This window comes from Xenopus laevis, chromosome 6S (assembly GCF_017654675.1).
Source record: "Xenopus laevis strain J_2021 chromosome 6S, Xenopus_laevis_v10.1, whole genome shotgun sequence".
NCBI lineage: Eukaryota > Metazoa > Chordata > Amphibia > Anura > Pipidae > Xenopus > Xenopus laevis.
In genome coordinates, this window is record NC_054382.1 from 83419634 (window position 1) to 83443601 (window position 23968).

The following is a 23968-nucleotide window of genomic DNA, read 5'->3' on the forward strand; positions in this document are numbered from 1 at the left end:
CAAATTGACCCCTTCAATCTTAAAGGTTTGTACCACCTCCAAACTCCTCAGCTCACTCAAGCAGTCACGTTACATGCTGACGTAAGAAGGAGGTGGGATAAATGACACCCTCATGACGAAGTTCACTCACGTGGTCTAGACCCAACCCATTGTATGCAGATAATGTGGGCGTTGTCCAGTGTAATGCCTCCCATAATAAAACAGCCAATAGAAAAATACCATCAAGCTTGATTTTTTTTTTTTGTTCTTATTGGAGGGAAACACATACGTTGTGTGCCATTTGAGTTTATCCTATAGAAATATTTATTTGGATAATTGAATATTTAGGAAAAATTAATGGGGTAAATATGTAGTATTTCTATTTGCAGCAAAAAGATCATTGTGTAGATATAATCAATTGCCATTAACTGTGCCTTCCTAATGTATTTCAGTTAATAAGATAGTGAAGAATTTAATACAATTTCACAAAGGTAACTATACTTATATAAAGATGTTAATGGGGGTTGTGTGCATAGAAATATTGAAAGCACATGGGGGGAGATTAAAAATAATCGCTAGATATATACCTCTGTGCCGTCATTATTAACATATGCCTCAAGTCAGACTTCTAATCTCAGTTTGTTGGCATCTGGTTAGAGAGGATGGAGGGAGAACGCCTCACACCTAAGACTCGCAAAAAGGGCTTTTTAATAATTACCCCCGATCCTTGCTTTCCACAGCCTGCCTGGCATGTTTATATCCATGAGTTTGGGTTTGAAAAAGGAATGGGATAATTGAAATACATGCAATCATTTTGGCAGCCATCTGCTAAATAGGACACCCCTGAAAGAAAAGACAGATCGATGGATAGATAGATAGATACATAGATAGATAGATAGATACATAGATAGATACATAGACAGAGATATAGGTGGTTGATTGATATATAATTGATAGACTAATCAATCAATAGACAGCTAGATTGATAGACAGACTAATATATGATATATAGACAGACATATAGATATATGATAGATAGATAGATAGATAGATAGATAGATAGATAGATAGATAGATGATAGATAGATCGATAGATAGATGGGTAGATATAGATATATAGATAGGTGAATAGATAGATAGATAGATAGATAGATAGATGATCGATAGATCGATCGATCGATCGATCGATCGATCGATAGATCGATAGATAGATCGATAGATAGATGGGTAGATATAGTTAGATAGATAGATGAATAGATAGATAGATAAATGATAGATCGATATCGATAGATAGATCAATGATAGATATCAATTGATAGATAGATAGATAGATAGATAGATAGATAGATAGATAGATAGATAGATGATACATTGATAGGCAGGCATGTTGATGTTTTTTATGGAATATAATTGATCAGCCCAGGGGAAAAGCATTGTTGTCAGAATAAAAGAGAAAGGAAGGGCACTCAATCAATTTCTGTCACTATTAATGTTTTAGGGCAATAATCCTCAAAAAGAAATCTGTGTGTCCTTCTCTTCCATTCTATTCTGATATCAAGTATAAGCATGAAGCAGCCCAGGAAATATGGCAATGGTGATACCTGTGCTGATGTTGACTAATCGGAAAATCAGTTCTGCCCACTATTAATCTTTGGCAGCTCAATTAAAGTAAAGTAACAGTCATCTATAAACACCTCTGGAATGCAAGATACAGTATATTTTCCTTAACCTTGAAGTGGATGACTAAGATCAACCATACAATTGCTATGGAAAATGTGCTTCTTTGTAGTAGCAACATACAGTAAAAGGCAAAAATAATCATTTCCTTAAAGTTGCGTGGGCTGTATACAGAAGTATTAGCAATTTGTTAATTATTAATAAATCAGAAGCTTGTCAGTGCTGCGGTATATTTAATGCGGAGTAACCTTTGTAAAGGGCTGTGCAACATGATGATTTATAAATACAGGATATTAATAATAATCATGTTTTCTTTATTCGCTTCCCAGATATACCAGTCTTCTTTACAGCGCTATGCAAGCACACTTGCACATTTACACTTTGCAATAACGCATTTATTCTTTCTCTACTGAATTGGGTACAAAGAAAACAAACCGAGCATCAAATAGTTTTAGGGCTACTTACCGTGAATTTTGCAGCCTGGAATATGATTTGACTCTTTAGTTACATTGTCAATAAGCACTAAACATTTGCAGCATAGTTCTACATTGTGAACGTTTTCCACATTTTCATTTCTTTCACTTGTATCTTTCATTATGTTTTTTCATTCTCTTGTACTGATGTGTCTCTGGGTGGTTCTTTATACCTTCCCGTTTATTTATCTTCATTCTTTATTGAATTTGATATACCTTTTATCTAGAGCATTTCTACATTTCTGTTTTTACAATCAGGCAATGAAACAATAAAAACATTAAGGAAATGTAAATATGTATTTATGTGGATGTTCATTGTCACCATAGACAGGCACTAGTCATAAAGAGAATTCTGTATAAATAACTGGTTCCAAGTGTTGCCTTTTACATGCCTTCTGTCCTGCCTTTGTCTATAAAAGGCAACTATATTAGTATAAGTGAAGTAGAGCCAGGCACTTGCAGACCTGGAGTTTTTCAAACATATTCATCCTCACAGAACCCATACCTGTTGTACAAACAGTATAAAAAACTGGTGATGGGTTCAAGGTAATTTCAGCTTTCAGATGAGTCCAAACATGACTAGGTTTGGTACTTTGTATTTCAAATATGAATATCTGGGCAGGGGCAGGTCACACTGTATTGATGTTTAGTATCTATGGAATCCATGAGAGAATTAATAACCAATAAATATAATATCATCTCTCTCCTATGTTCCTATAAGGAGTTATGGTCATTATATTCTTGGTCCAGTTCCTACTCACAGGAGGTCATAAAAAAACTCAATCTGTGTCCTGCTAGGTCACGCCCCTTGCATTACTGAGTGTGCCGTTACTTGATGCCCTGAAATCACTGATAAATAGTCAGCTCTTCTGACTAAGAATTGGATTTACTTAGGAGGACAAATTCTGGTTGGAAGTTATCCCGTTTGTTTTCCCTTGCCTCCAGGACCAGGAATTCTATATCTTGAAGTGAAGTATACGTTTTCCATGTTTTTCCTTTTATTTTATAAACGGTTTGTATTATTGAATGTACGTCTCTTTTTGTAACATCTTTTTGTTAATTGCACTGTTATACCTTTTATAATATTAAAGAAAATTTAATAAGTTTGTCTTTGGTGCTCTAAATGAACTTAGCCTGAAAGGGTATACCTGTGAGCCTTAACCCTCTGCATGCTGAATAGAAACGCAAGTCTGTCTGTATGCTTATTGACCCTTGGTGTGCTGGAGTACATGTTGAATCAGTAGGAACTAACTGACTATAGTGAGAGAGTGTTTAATGCATTGGTGTAGTGTGAGTTCTTACCCGTTAGAGAGAACGGGGGAATAGTCACATTAATGATAGATGGTGGCAGAGAATGAGTTCTGTGGGTGTTGGTTGGTGTTTGGGGTGCTAGTCTAACCTGTGTGCATACAGGGCTGGCCAAGGTATTTTGGCACCCTAGGCAAGGGCTTCAATCAGTGCCCCCCCCCACCTGGTCCTATATTACCATTTCCCACCTTACCATTCATATTGGCCCTGTACCTGTGCCAGCAACTATCATATTACCCCCATTGTACCTGTGCCAGCAGCAGCTAATCCCTCATATTGCCCCCAATCTGTACCTGTGCCAGCAGCAGCCAGAATATCCACAATATTGCCCCCAAATATGTACTTGTGCCAGCAGGAGCAAAAAAATCCATCATATTGCCCCCAAATATGTACTTGGGCCAGCAGGAGCCAAAAATCCACCATATTGCCCACAAATATGTACCTGTGCTAGCAGCTGCAGGGCAAGAGGGGGTTGGAATAGAAGGTTTATAAAATTTAAAAACTATTAAAGGCCAAGCAAACCAGGGTAAAAAAAACAAAAGTGCGCCCCCATCATGATTGCGCCCTAGGCGGCGCCTACTCCTAGTTCTGGCCCTGGTGTGCAAGGTGGGTGAGAGACTGAGTTAGTGACCCCTGATAGCCACACCTAAAGTCACGTGCTGCTGGAAGTACCGTATCCGAGACTGTGAGAACAGGCATATGTGCGAGGAATAAGCAGGAGTGCCAAAGCGTAGTCGAGGTCAGGCAGAGATCACGGGCAGGCAGCTGATATTGGAGTCAAAAACAGGCAGAGGTCAAGGGCTGGCAGCAAAGTATCAAAGTCAGAAGAACAGGCTGACGTCAAAACAGGTAGCAGTTCAAACAGATATAGCAAGCGGGAAATAAAAGCACAAGCTACAATCATTCAAGATGAACATCTGCCAGTGACTTAGGGACAATGGTGTTTAAATAGGGAGAGAGCATGTGCAGAACAACCAGTATCATGGTGCTCAAACAAGTTAGTCGCAGCACAGATCGTCAATGTGCGAGTGATAAAACTCCTGCAGCGTCACAGGAGAAGTGTGCACACATGATTTAATTAGGGCCATAGGTTTATAGTTATGCCTTATTTAAAATATTCAGTCTAATTTCCCAATTGTGCAAAGTACATAAGCCAGACCAATTTACCCACAATAAAGAATCATGTGCTAATAGAAAATGCCAAGATTCTGTATGGACCTAGAGGGCCCAACACTTTCTATTTTAACTAGGCAGAGTTCTAATTATTTAAGATAGTTTATTAACATGCCCATATGTAGGGTACTGGTAAATTATTTTAGAGAGTAATCCCCTAAGGTTTACCAGCTATGTGGGCAAAATTAATTTTTAGACAGTTAAGGGAGTTCTTTAGCCATATAAAGGAATTAAGCTCCTTTTCCTGGGTCAAAGTATGAACTCTACAGTTCTTGGTTTAGCCACTATGTAGTGGTGTGTTAAAGAATATAAACTGAGCACACATGCCTGCGTGCTCCAACCAGGATTGATGGAGAGCTGGAGGTAGCTCTCCCTTAGGCTCTGCTAGCATTAAGTGAAAAGACTGCAGTACGAAATGCAGGCTATATTCTTTTTCTTGATCCAATTCTGCTTTAAGGGATCCGGAAAACTATTGCTAGAAACCCCTTAAGGTGAACATTAGTCTACAGCCTCTCACTAATTAATAATAGTGATGAGCTTAATAATTCTCAGATTTAACAATGAAAATGACACCCTTAGACTCCAATGTGCGGGGAAAAAAAGGTTCACCTTTGAGGTAACTTTTATTATGTTATAGAACGGTCAATTCTAAGCAACTTTTCAATTGGTTTTCATTATTTATTTTTTATAGTTATTCGCCTTTTTCTTCTGACTCTTTGCAGCTTTCAAATGGGCGTTGCTGACTCCCTTCTAAAAAAACAAATGCTCTGTAAGGCTACAAATGTATTGCTATTGTTACTTTTTATTACAGATCTCTCTATTCAGGCCTCTCTTATTCATAGTCCAGTATCTTCAAATTAATGAATGGTTGCTAGGGTAATTTGGACCCTAGTTACCACATTACTTAAGATGCAGATTAAAGAGCTGCAGAATAAAAAGCTAAATAACTCAAAAACCTTCAATAATAAAAAATTAAAACAAATTGCAAATTGTCTCAGAATATCACGCTCTACATCATACTAAACGTTATCATAAAAGGTAAACAACCCCTTTAAGAACATCAGAACTATAGAAGGATGTTCTTTTAATATACTTTATTAGAATATTATTTTATTACAATCAGATAGGTCTAGGGGCACTTGCAAATACACAGTCCGCATCAGTGTTTCTCATAGTGTGAGTTCACCCTCCATTGTGTGACTTTTTTGCAAACCTGGTGAGCATGAGTAGAGTGGAAGTTCTTTATACTTAGCTGCACCTACTTCTTTATGGCACATAATTAAATTGGCAACCTTTTGAATTCAAACAGTCTGTCAGTAGTGCCTACTAAAAATCCTATAGAAATGAATAGACAGTGGGTTAGCCTTCTGTTTGAGCTCTTAAGGCAAAGACACACAGAGCTACTAGTAGCAACTATTGTCACAGCTGCAAAATAGACAATGGAGATAATTGGCTTCGCTAAGACACTACATCTATGGCAGGTTATTTTGTAGCCAGAAAAATTAGCTGTTACTTTTAGCAATGGAGCTACTAGTATTGGCCGACACATGACCCACTTATTCTACAAAATTAGTTAATGTTATTTGACAGAGTATTACCACTTATTCAACGGACATATGAAAAGAGAACATGCCCTCTTAAATGTAATCAAATCTGGGACAAATGCATTTAGAGTTTAAACACAGTTTTAACCAATTTAACCAGTATACCCTTATTAATATGACAACGTTGTAGCTTCTCTGGAATTATATTCTTGTAAATAATATGATTTACTTCAAATCTGTTCCTAATTGAATGTCCCTCTGGGTCACCTAGACAGAGTTACTGGCAAACCTCGGGTTTGGAACCACTTCCCTTTCAAGAATTGATTGCTATTGGTAAGTAGTACCCCCAGATATAGCTTTCTCTATAGCTCTTATGAATTATGTTTGCACATGATACTACTACTACTAAAGGAGCATCATAATCTTGGGTTTACTACCTAAAGTGATGGTTAACAAGTATAAATAAACAGCATATTTATTAGGTTCTGTGGGAGCCATTAATTTCAGTTTTTAGCTTTGCTATTGGACATTTCAAACATTCAATACACTGACGTGTTTAGCATAGACATTACATGCACATTATTCCGCACTGTCCAACTCAAGAAGTGACCTAATTTTTCACACAAAGTATTCACTATTCAAAAATTATATACAGCAAGTGCACTTTGCAGTATACTAAAGATGATTGCAGGAGGACAGCCAGAAAAGACTTCCAAAATGGATTAATCTGTTCACATTAAACAACATCCACACAAGCAGAATACTAACAGTTTTTATTCTGTACATGTGGGTCACTATTGTCCTCTTCCTCCAGTTTCTTTATTTCTTCTTCTAGTTCATACTCTATTTCATTTCCTTCAGACACTACTGCCTCCTCATCTGGGTACAAGTCATTGTATTTGCTCAGCAAATATTTCTCTACAGAGTCGTCATCATCATGAAGAGTCCCTTTGTGCTTCTTTTTCTTTAACATCTTCTGCTTCCTTATCTCTGCAAGTTGTTCTTGTTGCTTTAGTGACAATGTACTCTCGTCTTTTTCTTTTATTTTGTCTTTCATTTTTCTTTTGTAGTCCAAAATTTGTTTGTTGAGGTCAGCATGGTCAATACCAAACATACTTGCAGTTGGAACCTGAGAGACTGCAGTGGAACCTGATGATGTGGAGTTCATATCCCTTAAGCACATAAAAACAAATACCAGTCAGTTACCCCTAATAGGGGTTGTGTCAATAAGTTTAGTCAGGTGAAAAGGTGCTACAACATTTATTTGTGGCATAATGTCTTATACAGGAAAAATTCACCTTCAACCAAAAGGATATCAGAATATTTAGCGATCACCATAGCAATCCTTTTCAGTGAGCTTGGGGTAGTTTTTAATAAAATGCTACACTATAGTTGACTACTTTATAGGTTGGTTGATGCCTGAGAATTTATTCTCTGGGGAAGTGTTATTATACAGTCGTATAAAAAAGTTTGGGAACCACGCTCAGCCTGCATAATATTTTATTCCATTTTCAACAAAAAAAGAGAACAATGGTATGTATTTCATTTCCCAAGAACATCTTGGGTGTATTCTAAACAAAGATTTTTAGTGAAGCAGTATTCAGTTGTATGAAATTAAATCATATGTGAAAAACTGGCTGTGCAAAAATGTGGGTACTCTTGTAATTTTGCTAATTTTAATGCATGTAAGACCTCAATACTTATTACAGGCAACACCAAATTGGTTGGATTAGCTCATTAAGCCTTGAACTTCATAGGCAGGTGTGTCCAACCATGAGAAAAGGTATTTAACCCTTTAAGTGCCAGCAGAATTTCACATTTTGGTTACGCGAAATGCCAGCCGTTTTTGAAACATTTTGTGCTCTCTCACTTTAGGGGCATTTTCTGAGGGGAAACCTATAGTTTACCTAGGAAAACTATACATTGTTTTTTTCGGTAGAAACTGAGCTTTCTAAATCTGCCTGAGTTTTCATGTATTTCCACCTGTGCAAAAAAATTTATAGTGCTAAATACCAAAAAAAAATGAAAAATTACCATTTTTCATCGTATATCAATTTATACCAGAAAAATATTTCATTTTAGGGATGAAAATCCAACTGATTTGGAAAGCCTTATGTCTCTCGAACGTGCCAATACCAGATATGTATAGTTTTAGGGAGATTTAGGATTTCTGTACAGCAAAAACTCCCGGCAGTATATTACCGAATTTTGAAAGCACTAAGGCAGAAAACAGCATGCTTTAGATTCCAAGGCAAAAAATCCTGAAACCGTAGGTTTACCCCAGAAAACCATACATTTTTGAAAAGTACACATTCTGCCGATTACAAAATGGGTAACTATGTCTCTCTACTCCCAACTACCAAACATAAAAGCTTGTCTGAAAATAGCGGTTTTTCAAAAAAAAATTCAAAATTCTGAAAAATCATTTCAAAGGTTTTATTTTGCTGCTCCGCATATCCCAAACTATATTAGGTACCAAGAAAAAGCACCTGAAATATGATTGCCAGGGGTCCACTGAACAGTTTGATACCCATTATGCATAGGTTTACCAAAGTATCTGGCATTTAGAGACACCAATATGAAGTTAGCACATCCAAATTGATCAGGACTTTACTTCAGCTACTGAGAAATCAACACATTGACTGCATTTTTTGTGGGGTAAAAACACAGAAATATATGTTTACCCCCCAAACCCATATATTTTTGGAAAGTACACATTCTACTGAATCTAAAATGGGTACCCATGCCTTTCTGCTCCAAACTACTGAGTCGCAAGGCTTTCCCAAAATTGTCGGTTTTGGTGAAATATCTGAAAATTGCCTCAAACCTTCAACTTCCCAGCACCATATCGCCCATGTATCATTACGTACTAAGAAAAAGCACCCTAAATATGATTGCCAGGGTTCCTCTGAACATTTTGGTGGTCATTGTTCATAAGTTTACCAAAGTATCTGGCATTTAGAGGCCCCAAAATGAAGTTAGCGCATACAAACGGTCCCGTGGGTAACTTCAGCTAATGAAAGATCAACACATTGACTGCATTTTTGTGGGGTAAAAACACAGAAATATATGTTTACCCCCCAAACCCATACATTTTTGGAAAGTACACATTCTACAGAATCTAAAATGGGTACCCATGCCTTATTGCTCCAAACTACCGAGTCGCAAGGCTTTCCCAAAGTTGCCCGTTTTGGTGAAATATCTGAAAATTGCCTCAAAGCTTCAACTTCCCAGCACCATATCACCCATGTGTCATTACGTACTAAGAAAAAGCACCCTAAATATGATTGCCAGGGTTCCTCTGAACATTTTGGTGGCCATTGTTCATAAGTTTACCAAAGTATCTGGCATTTAGAGGCCCCAAAATGAAGTTAGCGCATACAAACAGTCCCGTGGGTAACTTCAGCTAATGAAAAATCAACACATTGACTGCATTTTTGCGGGGTAAAAACACAGAAATATATGTTTACCCCCCAAACCCATATATTTTTGGAAAGTACACATTCTACGGAATCTAAAATGGGTTCCCATGCCTTTCTGCTCCAAACTACTGAGTCGCAAGGCTTTGCCAAATTTGGCGGTTTTGGTGAAATATCTGGAAATTGCCTCAAAGCTTCAACTTTCCAGCATCGTATTGTCCATGTATCATTACCAGCATAAAGCATCCTAAATATAAACATAGGGGTCTACTAAACAGTTTGATGCCCAATATGCATAGATATACCAAACTATGTGGCGCACAGAGACCCCCAAATGACAATATGTATAGACATTTTCACGGCTGACGCGCTGGCTGCTGCAATATAACCACTCGGTGTGTGTATTATGCGACATTAGACCACCTAACAGTACAGAGACCCCAGAAAACCATATATTTTCAGAAAGTACACATTCTGACGAATCCAATATGGGTAAATAAGTGTTTCTACTGCAAACTGCCAAACTGCAAAGCAATGCTGAACATAACGGTTTTTATCAAATTTCTGAAAATTGTCACAAAGCTTGAATTTTACCCCATTATATGCCCCACATTTCGTAACTTATCAGCATAAAACATCCTAAATATGAACGCCAGGGGTCTACTAAACACTTTGATGCCCAATATGCATAGATAAACCAAACTATGTGGCGCACAGAGACCCCCAAATGACAATAGTGTATATACATTTTCACGGCTGACGCGCGCTGGCTGCTGCAATATGAGCACCTGGTGTGTGTAATATGCGACATTAGACCCCCTAACAGTACAGAGACCCCAGAAAACCATATATTTTCAGAAAGTACACATTCTGACGAATCCAATATGGGTAAATATGTGTTCCTACTGCAAACTGCCAAACTGCAAAGCAATGCTGAACGTAACGGTTTTTATCAAATTTCTGAAAATCGTCACAAAGCTTGAATTTTACCCCATTATATGCCCCACATTTCGTAACTTATCAGCATAAAACATCCTAAATATGAACGCCAGGGGTCTACTAAACACTTTGATGCCCAATATGCATAGATATACCAAACTATGTGGCGCACAGAGACCCCCAAATGACAATAGTGTATATACATTTTCACGGCTGACGCGCGCTGGCTGCTGCAATATGAGCACCTGGTGTGTGTAATATGCGACATTAGACCCCCCTAACAGTACAGAGACCCCAGAAAACCATATATTTTCAGAAAGTACACATTCTGACGAATCCAATATGGGTAAATATGTGTTCCTACTGCAAACTGCCAAACTGCAAAGCAATGCTGAACGTAACGGTTTTTATCAAATTTCTGAAAATCGTCACAAAGCTTGAATTTTACCCCATTATATGCCCCACATTTCGTAACTTATCAGCATAAAACATCCTAAATATGAACGCCAGGGGTCTACTGAACACTTTGATGCCCAGTATGCATAGATATACCAAACTATGTGGCGCACAGAGACCCCCAAATGACAATAGTGTATATACATTTTCACGGCTGACGCTCTGGCAGCTGCAATATAAGCACCTGGTGTGTGTATTATGCAACATTAGACCCCCCTAACAGTACAGAGACCCCAGAAAACCATATATTTTCAGAAAGTACACATTCTGACGAATCCAATATGGGTAAATAAGTGTTTCTACTGCAAACTGCCAAACTGCAAAGCAATGCTGAACATAACGGTTTTTATCAAATTTTTGAAAATCGTCAGAAAGATTGAATTTTACCCCATTATATGCCCCACATTTCGTAACGTTTCAGCATAAAACATCCTAAATATGAACGCCAGGGGTCTACTGAACACTTTGATGCCCAATATGCATAGATATACTAAACTATGTGGCGCACAGAGACCCCCAAATGACAATAGTGTATATACATTTTCACGGCTGACGCGCTGGCTGCTGCAATATAAGCACCTGGTGTGTGTATTATGCGACATTAGACCCCCCTAAAAGTACAGAGACCCCAGAAAACCATATATTTTCAGAAAGTACACATTCTGACGAATCCAATATGGTTAAATAAGTGTTTCTACTGCAAACTGCCAGACTGCAAATCAATGCTGAACGTAACCGTTTTTATCAAATTTCTGAAAATCGTCACAAAGCTTGAATTTTACCCCATTATATGCCCCACATTTCGTAACGTATCAGCATAAAACATCCTAAATATGAACGCCAGAGGTCTACTGAACACTTTGATGCCCAATATGCATAGATATACCAAACTATGTGGCGCACAGAGACCCCCAAATGGATATATAGTAGATAAAATTTACAAGGCAAAACAAAATAAGGCAGTAAAGGGTGAAATGCAAAAAAATCCAATAAAACCACAAAAATCAATGTTTTTTTTCCAGACTAGTGTTATCGGCCGTCAGAATCACAGTTTGAATATTTTAGATGGGCCAAACAGGTTCTACGGCTAGAAACAAGTGAACACAACATATGCAGAGCTGAAAATGCAATAAAATGGCTAAAAATTCAATAAAATGGCTAAAAATGCACCAAAATACCCAAAATTGCAATATAATCACCGAAATAACATACAAAAGGTATTGCACAGTACGGTTAGCGAATACGCTATGCGTAATGGCAATAAAACATTTTTTTCAGCCAAAAAAAGAAACGATGCGATAAGAAAAAAAAAAAAAAAAGCCACAATGCCATGTATGTGCGTGTGCGTGTGTACAAATGGTAAATTACATGTTATGTGCGCGTGTGTGCGTGTGCACATGTGTGTAAGTGCAGTGAGTGTAAGTGACCCCCCCAATCCCCAAAAATGTATGTGTAAGTGTGTGTAAGTGTGAATCTAAGTGTGTATTACTGTAATAAGTGTGTGTTGGTGTGTTTGTGTGTGTAATTGTTGCACTAACCTGAAAAAGTCGCTGGAGACTGTTGCAGGCGATCAGGAAGAGCCTCTGGAAGACATCTGCCTCGTGGTTCCTGTCTGTGTGCTGTGGGGGCGGAGATCGTCGATCCGGTGCAGGCTGCAGCAGCAGGACACGTAAGTAACACGTGCCTGCTGCTGTTTTTGGGCCCCTGGGCGATCGCGCCCCAGGGGCCACTCGATCCCCTGCTCTGCTCGTTGCCTAGGGGCAGGGGATCGAGCAGGAACGGAGCGAACGGCTCTAACAGCCGCTCCTCCGCTCCTGAACCAGGAAATGCTGCAGAACGTAGAATCTACGTTCTGTGGCATTTCAAGTACCTTTGCCACAGAACGTAGATTCTACGATCTGTGGCATTTAAAAGGTTAAGGTGGCCAATTGCAAGTTCTGCTTCTGTTTGACTCTCCTCTAAAGTGTGACAGCATGGGATTCTCAAAGCAACTCTCAAAAGATCTAAAAAAAAACTTCAGTATCATGGTTTAGGCCTAGGGAAAGGCTACAGAAAGCTATCTCAGAGGTTTAAACGGACAGTTTCATCTGTAAGGAATGCATCAGGAGATGGAAGGCCAGAGGCACAGTTGCTGTAAAACTCAGGTCTGGCAGGTCAAGAAAAATACAGGAGCAGCATATGCAGAGGATTGTGAGAATGGTTACAGACAACCCAAAGATCACCTCCAAAGGGGTGAAGTACAATAAAAGGAGAAGTACAATATTCCGGAATGGCCGTCACAGTCCCCTGACTTGAATATCATCAAAAATCTATGGGATGCATATTTTCTGTTAATCCGATAAACTTTATGTCACTGCTGAAATAATACTGTTTCCATAAGGCATGTTCTATATTGAAAAGGAAGTTGCTACTTTGAAAGCTCAGCCATCATAAACAAAACTCCAAAGAATTAAGAGGGGTTCCCAAACTTTATCATATGTCTGTACATGGCAGAATTTTAACTTATTTGTCTGTCTTATTTGCAATGGTCGGTGAGTAGGCATTCCTCCCATTGCTGTATATAAAAGGAGCACCTTTTGAGCTCTTGGACACTTTATAACACTAAAGTGTTTCATGAAGTTTTAAACCTACTATACACACACCTTCATATATATATGAAATATCCATGTGAAAAACTAACCTGTCACAGTCTTCCCCAAAATCAGCAATAGCTAGTAATTTTTCAACCTGTAAATCAAGATATAGGATTTTAAAATAAAGATAAAATGTAAGGAATCTGACATTTTCAGAGAAGACTCTAAAACGCATCATTGGGTAAAGCTCAGAATAATACTCAGCAGTCGCTCAAAACAATAAATGATGGAGAAATGTTTCTGGAAATAGAGTAGAGGTTCGGAAAACAAATAAATGCCCAAATGCTATACCTATGTGCAGATCATATACAACAAAGGGTTTCAATCCATTCCTCTGAAACTACTGTACTTCTAACCAGGTTGATGCCATGGTCAGGTGGGTTGGAAATATAAACTACCTTTTTATTGTACAAACTAAGTATGTTCAGTAAGGTATGAATTAGGAACCTTTACAATTCATTGCAAAACTTACCACTATTTATATTCAAAGAGAAAACACTATTTAAAGAGGGTTTTTTATTTAAAAATAAATATTCATTTAAACGTCTGCACAGGGACCGGTCAATAAAGGGACACTAAACCCTGTGGCACTTGACTGCTCAACTACACCTTACTGGTTGCTGGACTACGAATGCCAGCATATTTTACATATAACGATTGTAAAGGCATGGCGTGTGCTGTATTCCTAAAGCAATATTGCACACACAAAAAAAAAAATCCCAGCTCTCCAGCGCCCACAGCAGCATTAAAATACAAAATAATCCTCTCCCGTGTTCTTCGTTCTTCAAATTTCCCAGGGCAGACTCATGTACAGTAGAATGAAATAGCCGACTTTTTAAATAAAGTTCGGCTTTTCGCTCTACTGCGCATGCACAGCAGCGAGAAGGAAGACTGAAGAGGATCACTCCGTGGTGCTCGCTGGTATAACCCAGGGCCGGTGCAGTTTTCTGTATTGTAAGTCAATACAATCACTTGGGGGTGCCTAACATTTGGCACCCCAAGTGCAAGAACACTTTCCTTCTCCTTTAAGCACAGTTTCCCAGCTTTAAATAAGTCTGCCCTTTATCCCCATGTTTGATTACAGTGCATTATAATGAAATTTTTTTTTAAAAAACCCACACAATCTCTGTATTTAAGATAAGAGCAAGATGGCGGACATAGTGCTGGGAATCAGTATTCTCACTGTTCGATTCTCTTACATCTGTAATTAAGTTTTTGGTTAGTGGAATTCTCATTGGTAAATGTTTCCATGTGTAATTACATTTTTCCCCTTAAGTTCTATAGCGAACTAAGGGGCATAGGGGGACAATTTTATGGTTAGGTTTAGTGTCCCTTTAAAAATGGTACAATGCTCACTTTTCCATCTCCGTTAATGGGCATCCTGTAAATGTAATTGCTACTATGGCTGTCCATATTCTCTGCACTGCTGTTTCTGACTCCTGAAACAACATAGCAACATCCAGATGATTAACAGACCCGGAGAAGATTTGTGGTTCTAAAATTATATAGCAGAAAATAGTAAATAATGGCTTTTGTGTGCATTTGTACTGTATTTCCCAGGTTGTCCAATGCTTGCAGACTCTGACACAATAGAATGCAGCAAGTACAGAGAGACTACTATTGAGTGTTGGTAAGCCATTAGCAGGATCATAACAAAACAACTGAATCATTATGTTGTACCATGGCATGGAGAACGTTTTCCCTGTCCATGCTAAAGCAGGACAGATTAATCATATAATATTAAGCCAGTGAAAATGTAATGTATAATGGTAAAAACCACTCCAACTCCATCCCTGAACAATTGTGCTTGTTTTGAAGTATAGACTGGAGTTGCAGGAAGAGTTGACTTTAGTTTCAATATTTCCATACCTCTTGTACCATGGCATTTTCTTTATCCCTTACAAATACAACTGTTGGGACACTTCCAAGGACTTGGTGAGTCAGCATTAGATGCCTTAAAAACATAAATGTGTGTTATTGAATACAATTAACAAAAAATGACAGCATATTAAATCTCTGGGCAAGAACAATTGATCATAAAAAACAACCAATACCTGATGCCACATGAGTGAGCATCAGCTGAAAAATCCTTTTGCAGAAGGACTACTCAAGTACAAAATAAACAGAGAGTTCTTCTGGCAATGAAGACAGTACGAGCAGGGCATAAACATGAATTTATGTAGGATTGATCACGCTCCAGGTAGATGTTTGTAAAGAAACATACAATTTAGTCAATAACATGTGTACATTTATTTACAGTTCTCCTCAAAGGTGAACCACCCCGTAAGAAATTACATTTACATCAATATTACAATGTTAAAAATTAGCATACAATGGCTTTTATCGGCAACTCTAGGCAGGCAGAATGCTAAGCAAGCCTCTTGCCTCTCATAGAACTGAGACCACATTTTGTACATTAAAGTACTACTTGTGCAGCACATACACCATTTGTAGCCTTTCTGCAACTTTGACCTTGCAAAGCAAACAGAGAGATGAGCATTTCCTTAGATGCTTCCCTGCATGTTTTTCTTCAGGGGTAGGAAAATTATAGTCTATTTGCCAAGTAATATTTATATAACATTTTCCAACACTAAAGTAACTATAAACTGTCTAAGGAGATGTTAATCACCCTGTCTGCTTTGCCATCCAGAAACCAAATCTCAAAAAGGCTACTCAAGTAATGGGCTGCACATGTAGTGCCTTATGTGCAACCTGAGAACTCAAGAGGCTTGCCTAGCACTCTGACAGTTTAGACTTACCTATACAGAATATTTTATCAAACAGTGCCGCAAAAGACTACCCACCCATATGGTCCATACCTGGAAAACACAAATTGAAAAGTTAAGCTCAAAGTACTTAATGTGAAGTGTGCTGGACATAACATTTGGCATCATAGGGATCATACTAGAGACACAATAGTCTGTACACAAGACCTTCCATGAAAATAGAACTACTTGTTTAGCATTATATCCAGTTCTGACTGATGGCTGGCAGTTGAGACAAAAACAGATGTCACTGGATAAAAAGGCCTTCCTCAAGCTTGGGGAGTAATAATATGCCTTCCAGCAGCATAACTAGACGATACTGGGCCCCACAGCAAATTCATTTTAAGGCCCCCAATTTATCCAGAGATTGCTCTGTTTTACCAATAAATGTTGAAATTGCTCACTAATTGGGCCTCATAGGGCCCCCTGTGTCTCCTGGGCCCCCTGCAGCCACATGGTCTGCTTCCGCTATAGTTATGCCCTTGATTCCTTCTTAACCATATCAAATGCCACAAGTTATCTGTACATTTTAGTACTTGGTATGTCATTACTGATCATTATTAGCCAGTGCTGGAATTATATAACTTCTCATGCCTTCACACAAACAAGAAAAATGAAGCTGTGGCTCACCTGAATTTGGGAGCATACTTCTGAAGTAGCAGTTCAATTTGGTCATCAGTGTCAGGGCTGCCACTTGTCATCCAGTATGCACGGCAAACTGAAAAGTCAGCAGATACAGATACCTGAAAACAGAGCCCACAATCAGTTCATGAGAAATAGTAGCTGTATAAATTTAAAATACAACAATGCGTAACTGTATATCCATCTACAAACCACCCAGAACTCTTAATCAAACTACTACAGAACAGCAACAATGTAATTTAAGAGTACATTAAAGCAAAGTAAATCTAAAAATGTACAGCATTTGTTTGAGCTGAACTATCATTAGTTAGCCATACACATAAAGATGCGTTGTTTGTTGGATAAACAAAGTCCTACTCAATATACGAGGTTCAGCTAAGAGACTTTGATAACACAGATTTATGATTTGTACCCAAAAACCCTTCCAAACAAAACTTTTTTTAACATTTAGAACTTTTTTTTGAGAAATGTGTTAATGTGCAGACCAATGGTATTACTAATTTATTAAACATGTACAACTGAATAAATATATTAAGAAATCAAATACACATATATATATATATATATATATATATGGACATATCGTCCATTTTGATCACTGTTTTTAAATGTATTGGTTTCAATACTTCCTTTTTCATGTCCCTATTGGTTCAGAACAAGGTTTTAGATGCATAAAATGTTTTTACAGCAGTTGCAATGTTACACGACTGTCAGTCATGTACCAGGTATCTCCAGGGAGCCTGGAATGGAATATTGAGTCATCAATTTTCCTAATAACTACTTAAACAATGGGTCAATTATCCAATACATTATGTGTTTATTTAAAAAAAAAAAAAAAAAATGAATTGTATTGAATATTTTTAACAGGTAGTGAATATTTTTCACTCAAAGCTTAGCTTTATTGACAAATGCATCAGATAACAATACATATTTCACAATGGCATTGAATAATCATCTTCACAATATATCTGAAATCTTTCTGCATATCAACAATCATTTACATTACATCTCCTTATAGATGAATAAACCATTTTCCCCTTGATTTCTCAGAAGGGACTGCCAAGCTTTATAGGGGGGGGGGATGGGGTTAAGATTAAACTTGTTGGGAAACCAGGGCATAAACCAGTGTGATAGTGAATATTTTATTAGAACCTGGGCCATTTGCAGAATGAAGTTGCGTGAACAATAATTGTGCATATGCTGCTGTTATCCTTTGCCTCTATACATCTATAATCCTTTATTCTTCAATATACAATGATGCTGAGTTCAAAGTCTCTGATCCCCCATGGGTACATAAACTTGGAAGGCAAGACATTGGTTTTAAAGTATATATTGATATCACTCCTTTATACTACATATAACCCCTACGTAAAAGACTTACAAAACACACAAAAACAAATCAGTTCTATTCAATTCAATGCAAAGTTTCTTGTATTGTAAAAGAATATAATTCTAAGCAACTTTCCAAAATACAGTAAGTAGTAATTTTTTATTTTTAATTTGCAGTTGAAAGCAATATCTGTTTGGCTGTGTATACTTTCTGGACTCCTGGCTCCGATTCCTGAAGCAGTGTTGCAAGCCAGCTGTATAACAGATCTAGAGGAAAACAGACTCTTGGGGGTATATTTATCAAAGAGTGAAGTTAATAGTGAAATTCCGCCACTCTCCATTCATTTCTATGGGATTTTTAAATGGCGTATTTATCAAAGGGCGAACTTTCACCCATTGATAAATACGCCATTCGAAATCCCATAGAAATTAATTGAGAGCTGCGGAATTTCACTCTAGTGGCAGAACTTCACTCTTTGATAAATTTACCCCATTGTTTCATTGTTTTAAGAGCCAGACCCAAAGGAAAGAAATAGAACTGTGTTACCTTTAACCTGTTACCTGGGTTCAACTGCAAATTTCAAATAAGATTAAAACCCCGGGAAATGTGTAATTAATGTAAATAGGAAAGTAACTTAAAACTGTATTTTCTTTTATTATAAAAAAAAAAATGGGTGAAGATTCCCTTTAACAAAGAGTGCAGCTCCACAGCAGAGTAGCAACACAACTATACAGGATAAATGCAACAGATGCATTTATGTAACTAAAATGTTTCAATGATCAACAGGTGATGGATAAACAACTCTAGTACAGGTTTGGGACGTGTTATACAGAATGCTCAGGACCTGAGGTTTCCGGATAATGGATCTTTCCGTAATTTGAATCTTCATACCTTAAGTCTACTACAAAATCATGTAAACTTTAATAAACCCCAAAAGATGGTTTTGCTTAAAATAAAAATTATATTTTATGGATTAAGTACAAGCTACTGTTGGATAAAATTGAGCCTATGGTAGAAGGCCTTTCCATAATTTGGAGCTTCCTGGATAACTGGTTTCCGGATAATGGATCCAATACCTGTACTGTAGAAATTCATTATGCATACCTTTGAGAGCTCCACATTAATGTCACTAGTCTCTTGGCTAATTGCGGATGTCTGCAGCAAGTCTGTTAATGCTTTGTACAAGATAGTATTCAGAGCCCTGATGCGAATACTGTCTTCTCTCTTTTCTTTCCTTTGTACTTTCATCAGGTTTGCCAAAGTAGCTGGATTGTTTGCCTTTAAATCAAAAGTTAATTATAAAAATAGAAACCTTAAGAGGCACAGCCACAAAAAAAAGACAGTATAAACACAATAATTCAAAGCATGTAATTGGAGTTGTTTGAATGCATATGGTACTATACATAGACTTTCTTGGAGTGCAGAAGAACATACATTAACCAGTTAACTGCCACAGACCATAATCTGGCTATCTGGACATCATAATGGCAGATGAGATTCTGGGTTAATAAATGCAAAGTTAAAAACCTGGAATTTAAACATTTGCATGCCACTCATACCCTAAATGTGCTTTAGAACGACATGGGGGGCACTTTGCCAATAACACACTTATAAGTAGCTAGCAATGTCAGTCAGCAGCAGCAGCTGCAAGGGCCTGCAACATTCTGAGCTGTAATAACAGGGGTATAGATTCATAATAGATTAATTCAACCCCTTTACAAAGAACCTGGTCCCACACAGAAAATGCAGCGCAGTTTTGGTCTCTAGTGTGCAAAAATAATTTTACATGTATGGGACCTGCTATCAAGAATGCTCGGGACCTGGGGTTTTCCAGATAACGAATCTTTCTGTAATTAGGATTTTCATACCTTAAAGGGATTCTGTCATGATTTTTTTTCCATTCCTGAACCAGCAGGTATATTTTTTTTAGTTGTAATATTGGTGTGTAGGCAGCCATCTCAGGTCATTTTGCCTGGTCATGTGCTTTCAGAAAGAGCCAGCACTTTAGGATGGAACTGCTTTCTGGCAGGCTCTTGTTTCTCCCACTCAACGTAATGAAATGTGTCGCAGTGGGACCTGGATTTTACTATTGAGTGCTGTTCTTAGATCTACCAGGCAGCTGTTATCTTGTGTTAGTGAGCTGCTATCTGGTTACCTTCCCATTGTTCTGTTGTTAGGCTGCTGGGGGGGGGGGGGAGGGAGGGGGTTGATAGAACTCCAACTTGCAGTACAGCAGTAAAGAGTGACTGAAGTTTATTAGAGCACAAGTCACATAACTGGGAAAATGTCATGGTACATTGAGAAATGCGTATTACACCAATCTTAGTGTTCAGTATAGCAGTTTCCTATACACTGCAATACCGAATACACATATGTAACTTCAAATAGCAATTAAGCTGTATATCAGGCTAACATAAGATTCTTCAAAAAAATAGTCATAAGAGAAAGAGTGAAAGGATAGAAGGATAGTAAAATAAGAAAACATGGAGTGAAATCCAAATTCCTCATGCAGCACTCCCTTTTAGGTATTTTTATTTTAATAAAATCTTTTATTGATGAAGTCCAAATATCAAAAGGTAAAAGAGCAACAGGAAAGATTGTATGCTAGAGAATACCAAGTTCCTTGCCTCCAGCTGCAGCATCATCCTACCAATACTACAACAAAAAACCCTGTATAAACAAGTAAATATAGAACTGCAAAACTCCTTTCAAACCTGCTTTGGATGTCTCTTTACAAGGTGACCAAGAAGCATAAGAAGAGCAGGTGGAGACATATCTCATTCTAAAAGGACCAGGCCAAAGAATAAGTATTTGTGAATGTGGATAAAATCCATGTTACCAGTGTAGAGACCAAACAAAAATAAAAAATGTTTCAGAACTAAGCTGTAGCTTTCTTGCTCACCCTTGCTCGAGTGCAGGGCTCCTCAGTGCAGATTGGGACAAACACATTGGACCACAATTTTCTGGTAGAAATGGAAAGTAGACGCTACCTTGGGAAGGAATTCAGGAACTAGGCTAAAAACTGAATTTGTAGTGTGAACACCAAAAAAGATGCAAAGAGCATTCAGTTAAAACACTACAGCCTTATGAGAAAGCTACAATGGCAATGTCCAGAGGCTCAAATGGTGGTTTCTGGAGAGTCTTAAAAATCAAGTACAGTATCATTACTTGTAATGAGAAGGCAATCTACTTACAAACGGACTCCCCAAAGATGGACCATCGTACCAGAACTTCCTTCTGAAAAAGAAGTAAAAACGTCAATGCAATGTCAGAGTACGCAATTAAAAATCTGTAGTACAGATTAAACCCACTGAATTCATAGCGCTCAGCTGAATTAAATTTGAACCCAAATAGTCACATGGATTCTATGGCAGGAGATGCTTGCCACATTGGGATCTGTTTGGGTCTTATGCTTCTTGACTAAGTAGGAACAAGCTTATTATGAGCAATGGTGAGTTTTTACATTATATGCACTTGTTAACATAAATACATCTTCGAAAATTGAACTTAGAAAATATATATATTTCTTTCTGTTTGAAATATTTATAAGCACCATGGAATATCTTGATAGAAGAGTAAGAGTAATGGCAGGTCATCCCATGCCCATATTAACTTACAAATATGTCTAGACTATATGAGGAATTGCAAATTTGCTTAAAACCAAAGATATCTTGGATATGTCTTGGCCAAGCCCTGTTACACCCAGGGCCACTCCTGCCATGAGGCGAGGTGAGGACCTTGCCTCAGGCGGCAGCAAGCTGCAGTTACAAGGGTCAGCAAAAAGCCGCCTCTTGTAACTTTAAGAGCCGAATTGCTGGGTTTTAACCCGGAAATTCGGCTTCGCTATTGCGCTAGCGATGCTGCCTCTCTTTGACTCACTCCAATGCTGATTTTTTTTAGTAGGGAGCCGGAGAGGGGCAGCGTCAGCAGCCCCAGGGTTGCCCTTGACGACACCCTCCCTACACCCTCAGTGTTTCTGAATTTAGGGTCATTATGCAGTATATTGGGATATGCAATGGGCAGGGCCGTTTTAAGGCCTTGGTGGGCCCCGGGCAAAGAGTTAGTACTTTAGGTGGACTTATAGTAAATCTTGACTAAACTCCACCTCTGATGAAGTGCCAAAGTGAGGCATGAAACGCGTCAGGTGACTAGACACAGCATGGTTTAGTTAAAGGTCTCTAAAATGATACCTGTTCATGTTTTTAATGATTACTTGGCAATAAAGTTTTTTTCATTGATTTTCACCTGTGGTTGCAAAAGGCTCCCTTTAATTCACTTCCTACTGGGTAAAGAGTCAACTAATGGGCCCCCAATACCCCTGAATACCCCATTTGGCCCAAGATTAAAATATCCATCTTAATCAAGGATACAAAGGCTCTTAACACGTGTATATAGAAAATAAACTCATTGTTTTGAAACTTGACCTCATCACTCATCAACAACAAGGCATTTATTCCTGATCTCCTCCACATAAGCCCAACCTGACAGTCTCTCTTCCATGACAAGCTGTGGAGACACATTTCAGTCATTAAACCTACACCATTAGTACACATTATAACGCTTTACTATGTGGCAACTTTATGGCGCTACATGGACACCAACAATAACTCATTTCCCACATCCCCATAGCAACGCTACCCCGGTCTAGTCACACAGCGAGTTGGTGACACAGTGGAGGTTTCCGCTTTAGCCCCAGGTGAGTCCGTGCCCCACACGAGGCACTGGAAAAGCCCCGATTAGTAGAGAGTCGCACAATCATACTTAGACTTGTTCGCGAACTTCCCGAGCATGTTCTTGGCTGGCAGCGTGACGCTGAAGTGCACGTGTCTGCAGTGCTGGGAAACCGGCCCATGGCACCTCAGCAAGTCAAACGGTTCGGCCCACGCCAGCCGTTTAGCAGCATTCAGTAATCTAATGCCCGCCATCAAGGACTGCCCGAGGCCTGTGACCGGCTTCTCTTCCGGTAATCACGCGCCGCAAAGGAGTCTGGGACTCAAGTGCGTTTATCTGTTTGGCTGCTACTCCGGGCTGCGCTGGGAACTGTAGTTCTACAACCGGAACCCTGCAGGAATTTAGCATTTGATCCCAGTAGTGCTGCAAGGGCACAGGTTTGGGGACGGCAGATAAGAGGGACTGAAGTTGAAGGAAATTGACAGGCACATGTTCTGGATAACAGGTTTCCAGATAATGGATCTGTGGATTTTTTTCACACTCCATATCCATACATAAATACACAGAAAGAAGCCTGGCTTCCCTATTTTCTCCCTGCCTACCTAGAATGGCACTGGACCTAAATATTGCACTGCCTGTATGCAGGGCCGCCATTAGAAATCACGGCCCAGCCCCGCCCACCCTGGAGACCAAGCCCCGCCCCGCCCACCCTGGAGACCAAGCCCCGCCCCAGAACCCTCCCACTCCACATCACAGTTAAAAGACTACACAGACAAAAGTGCTAAAAAAGTAACCCCCCCCCCCACAAGTTATAAAAAGCTATTGATGGTCAGGGCCCCCTTATAAGTTTAAAAAAAGAAAAAGATTGGCGCTAGGGCCCCCCTTACAAGTTAAAAAAAGTTGGGGCCCCAAAAAAAATATTTTTTAAAAAAAACTTTGGCACAGGGCCCCCCTTACAA

General features: G+C 38.6%; 1 protein-coding gene across 1 annotated transcript; it reads right to left on the reverse strand.

The window, feature by feature from the left end:
* Window positions 1-6613: 6613 nt before the first annotated feature.
* rbfa.S (ribosome binding factor A S homeolog) lies at window positions 6614-23628 on the reverse strand. The gene is made up of 7 exons (XM_018223573.2): window positions 23100-23628; window positions 21533-21575; window positions 19443-19616; window positions 16997-17109; window positions 15471-15555; window positions 13649-13695; window positions 6614-7326 (listed from the first exon to the last, which is right to left on the reverse strand). The coding sequence occupies exons 1-7, from the start codon at window positions 23261-23263 to the stop codon at window positions 6918-6920; spliced, it is 1035 nt and encodes a 344-aa protein (XP_018079062.1). The 5' UTR covers window positions 23264-23628; the 3' UTR covers window positions 6614-6917.
* Between the last annotated feature and the right edge of the window lie 340 nt (window positions 23629-23968).

What these genes read in the sequence shown, in the direction of transcription:
- rbfa.S (XM_018223573.2), bottom strand. Translation starts at nt 23,263, where the DNA reads ATGGCGGGCATTAGATTACTGAATGCTGCTAAACGGCTGGCGTGGGCC. An exon ending in AAGTATGCTCCCAAATTCAG is followed by an intron (nt 15,556 to 16,996) that starts GTGAGCCACAGC and finishes TATGTTTTTAAG; the next exon opens with GCATCTAATGCTGACTCACC. An exon ending in TTTGGGGAAGACTGTGACAG is followed by an intron (nt 7,327 to 13,648) that starts GTTAGTTTTTCA and finishes TATGTGCTTAAG; the next exon opens with GGATATGAACTCCACATCAT.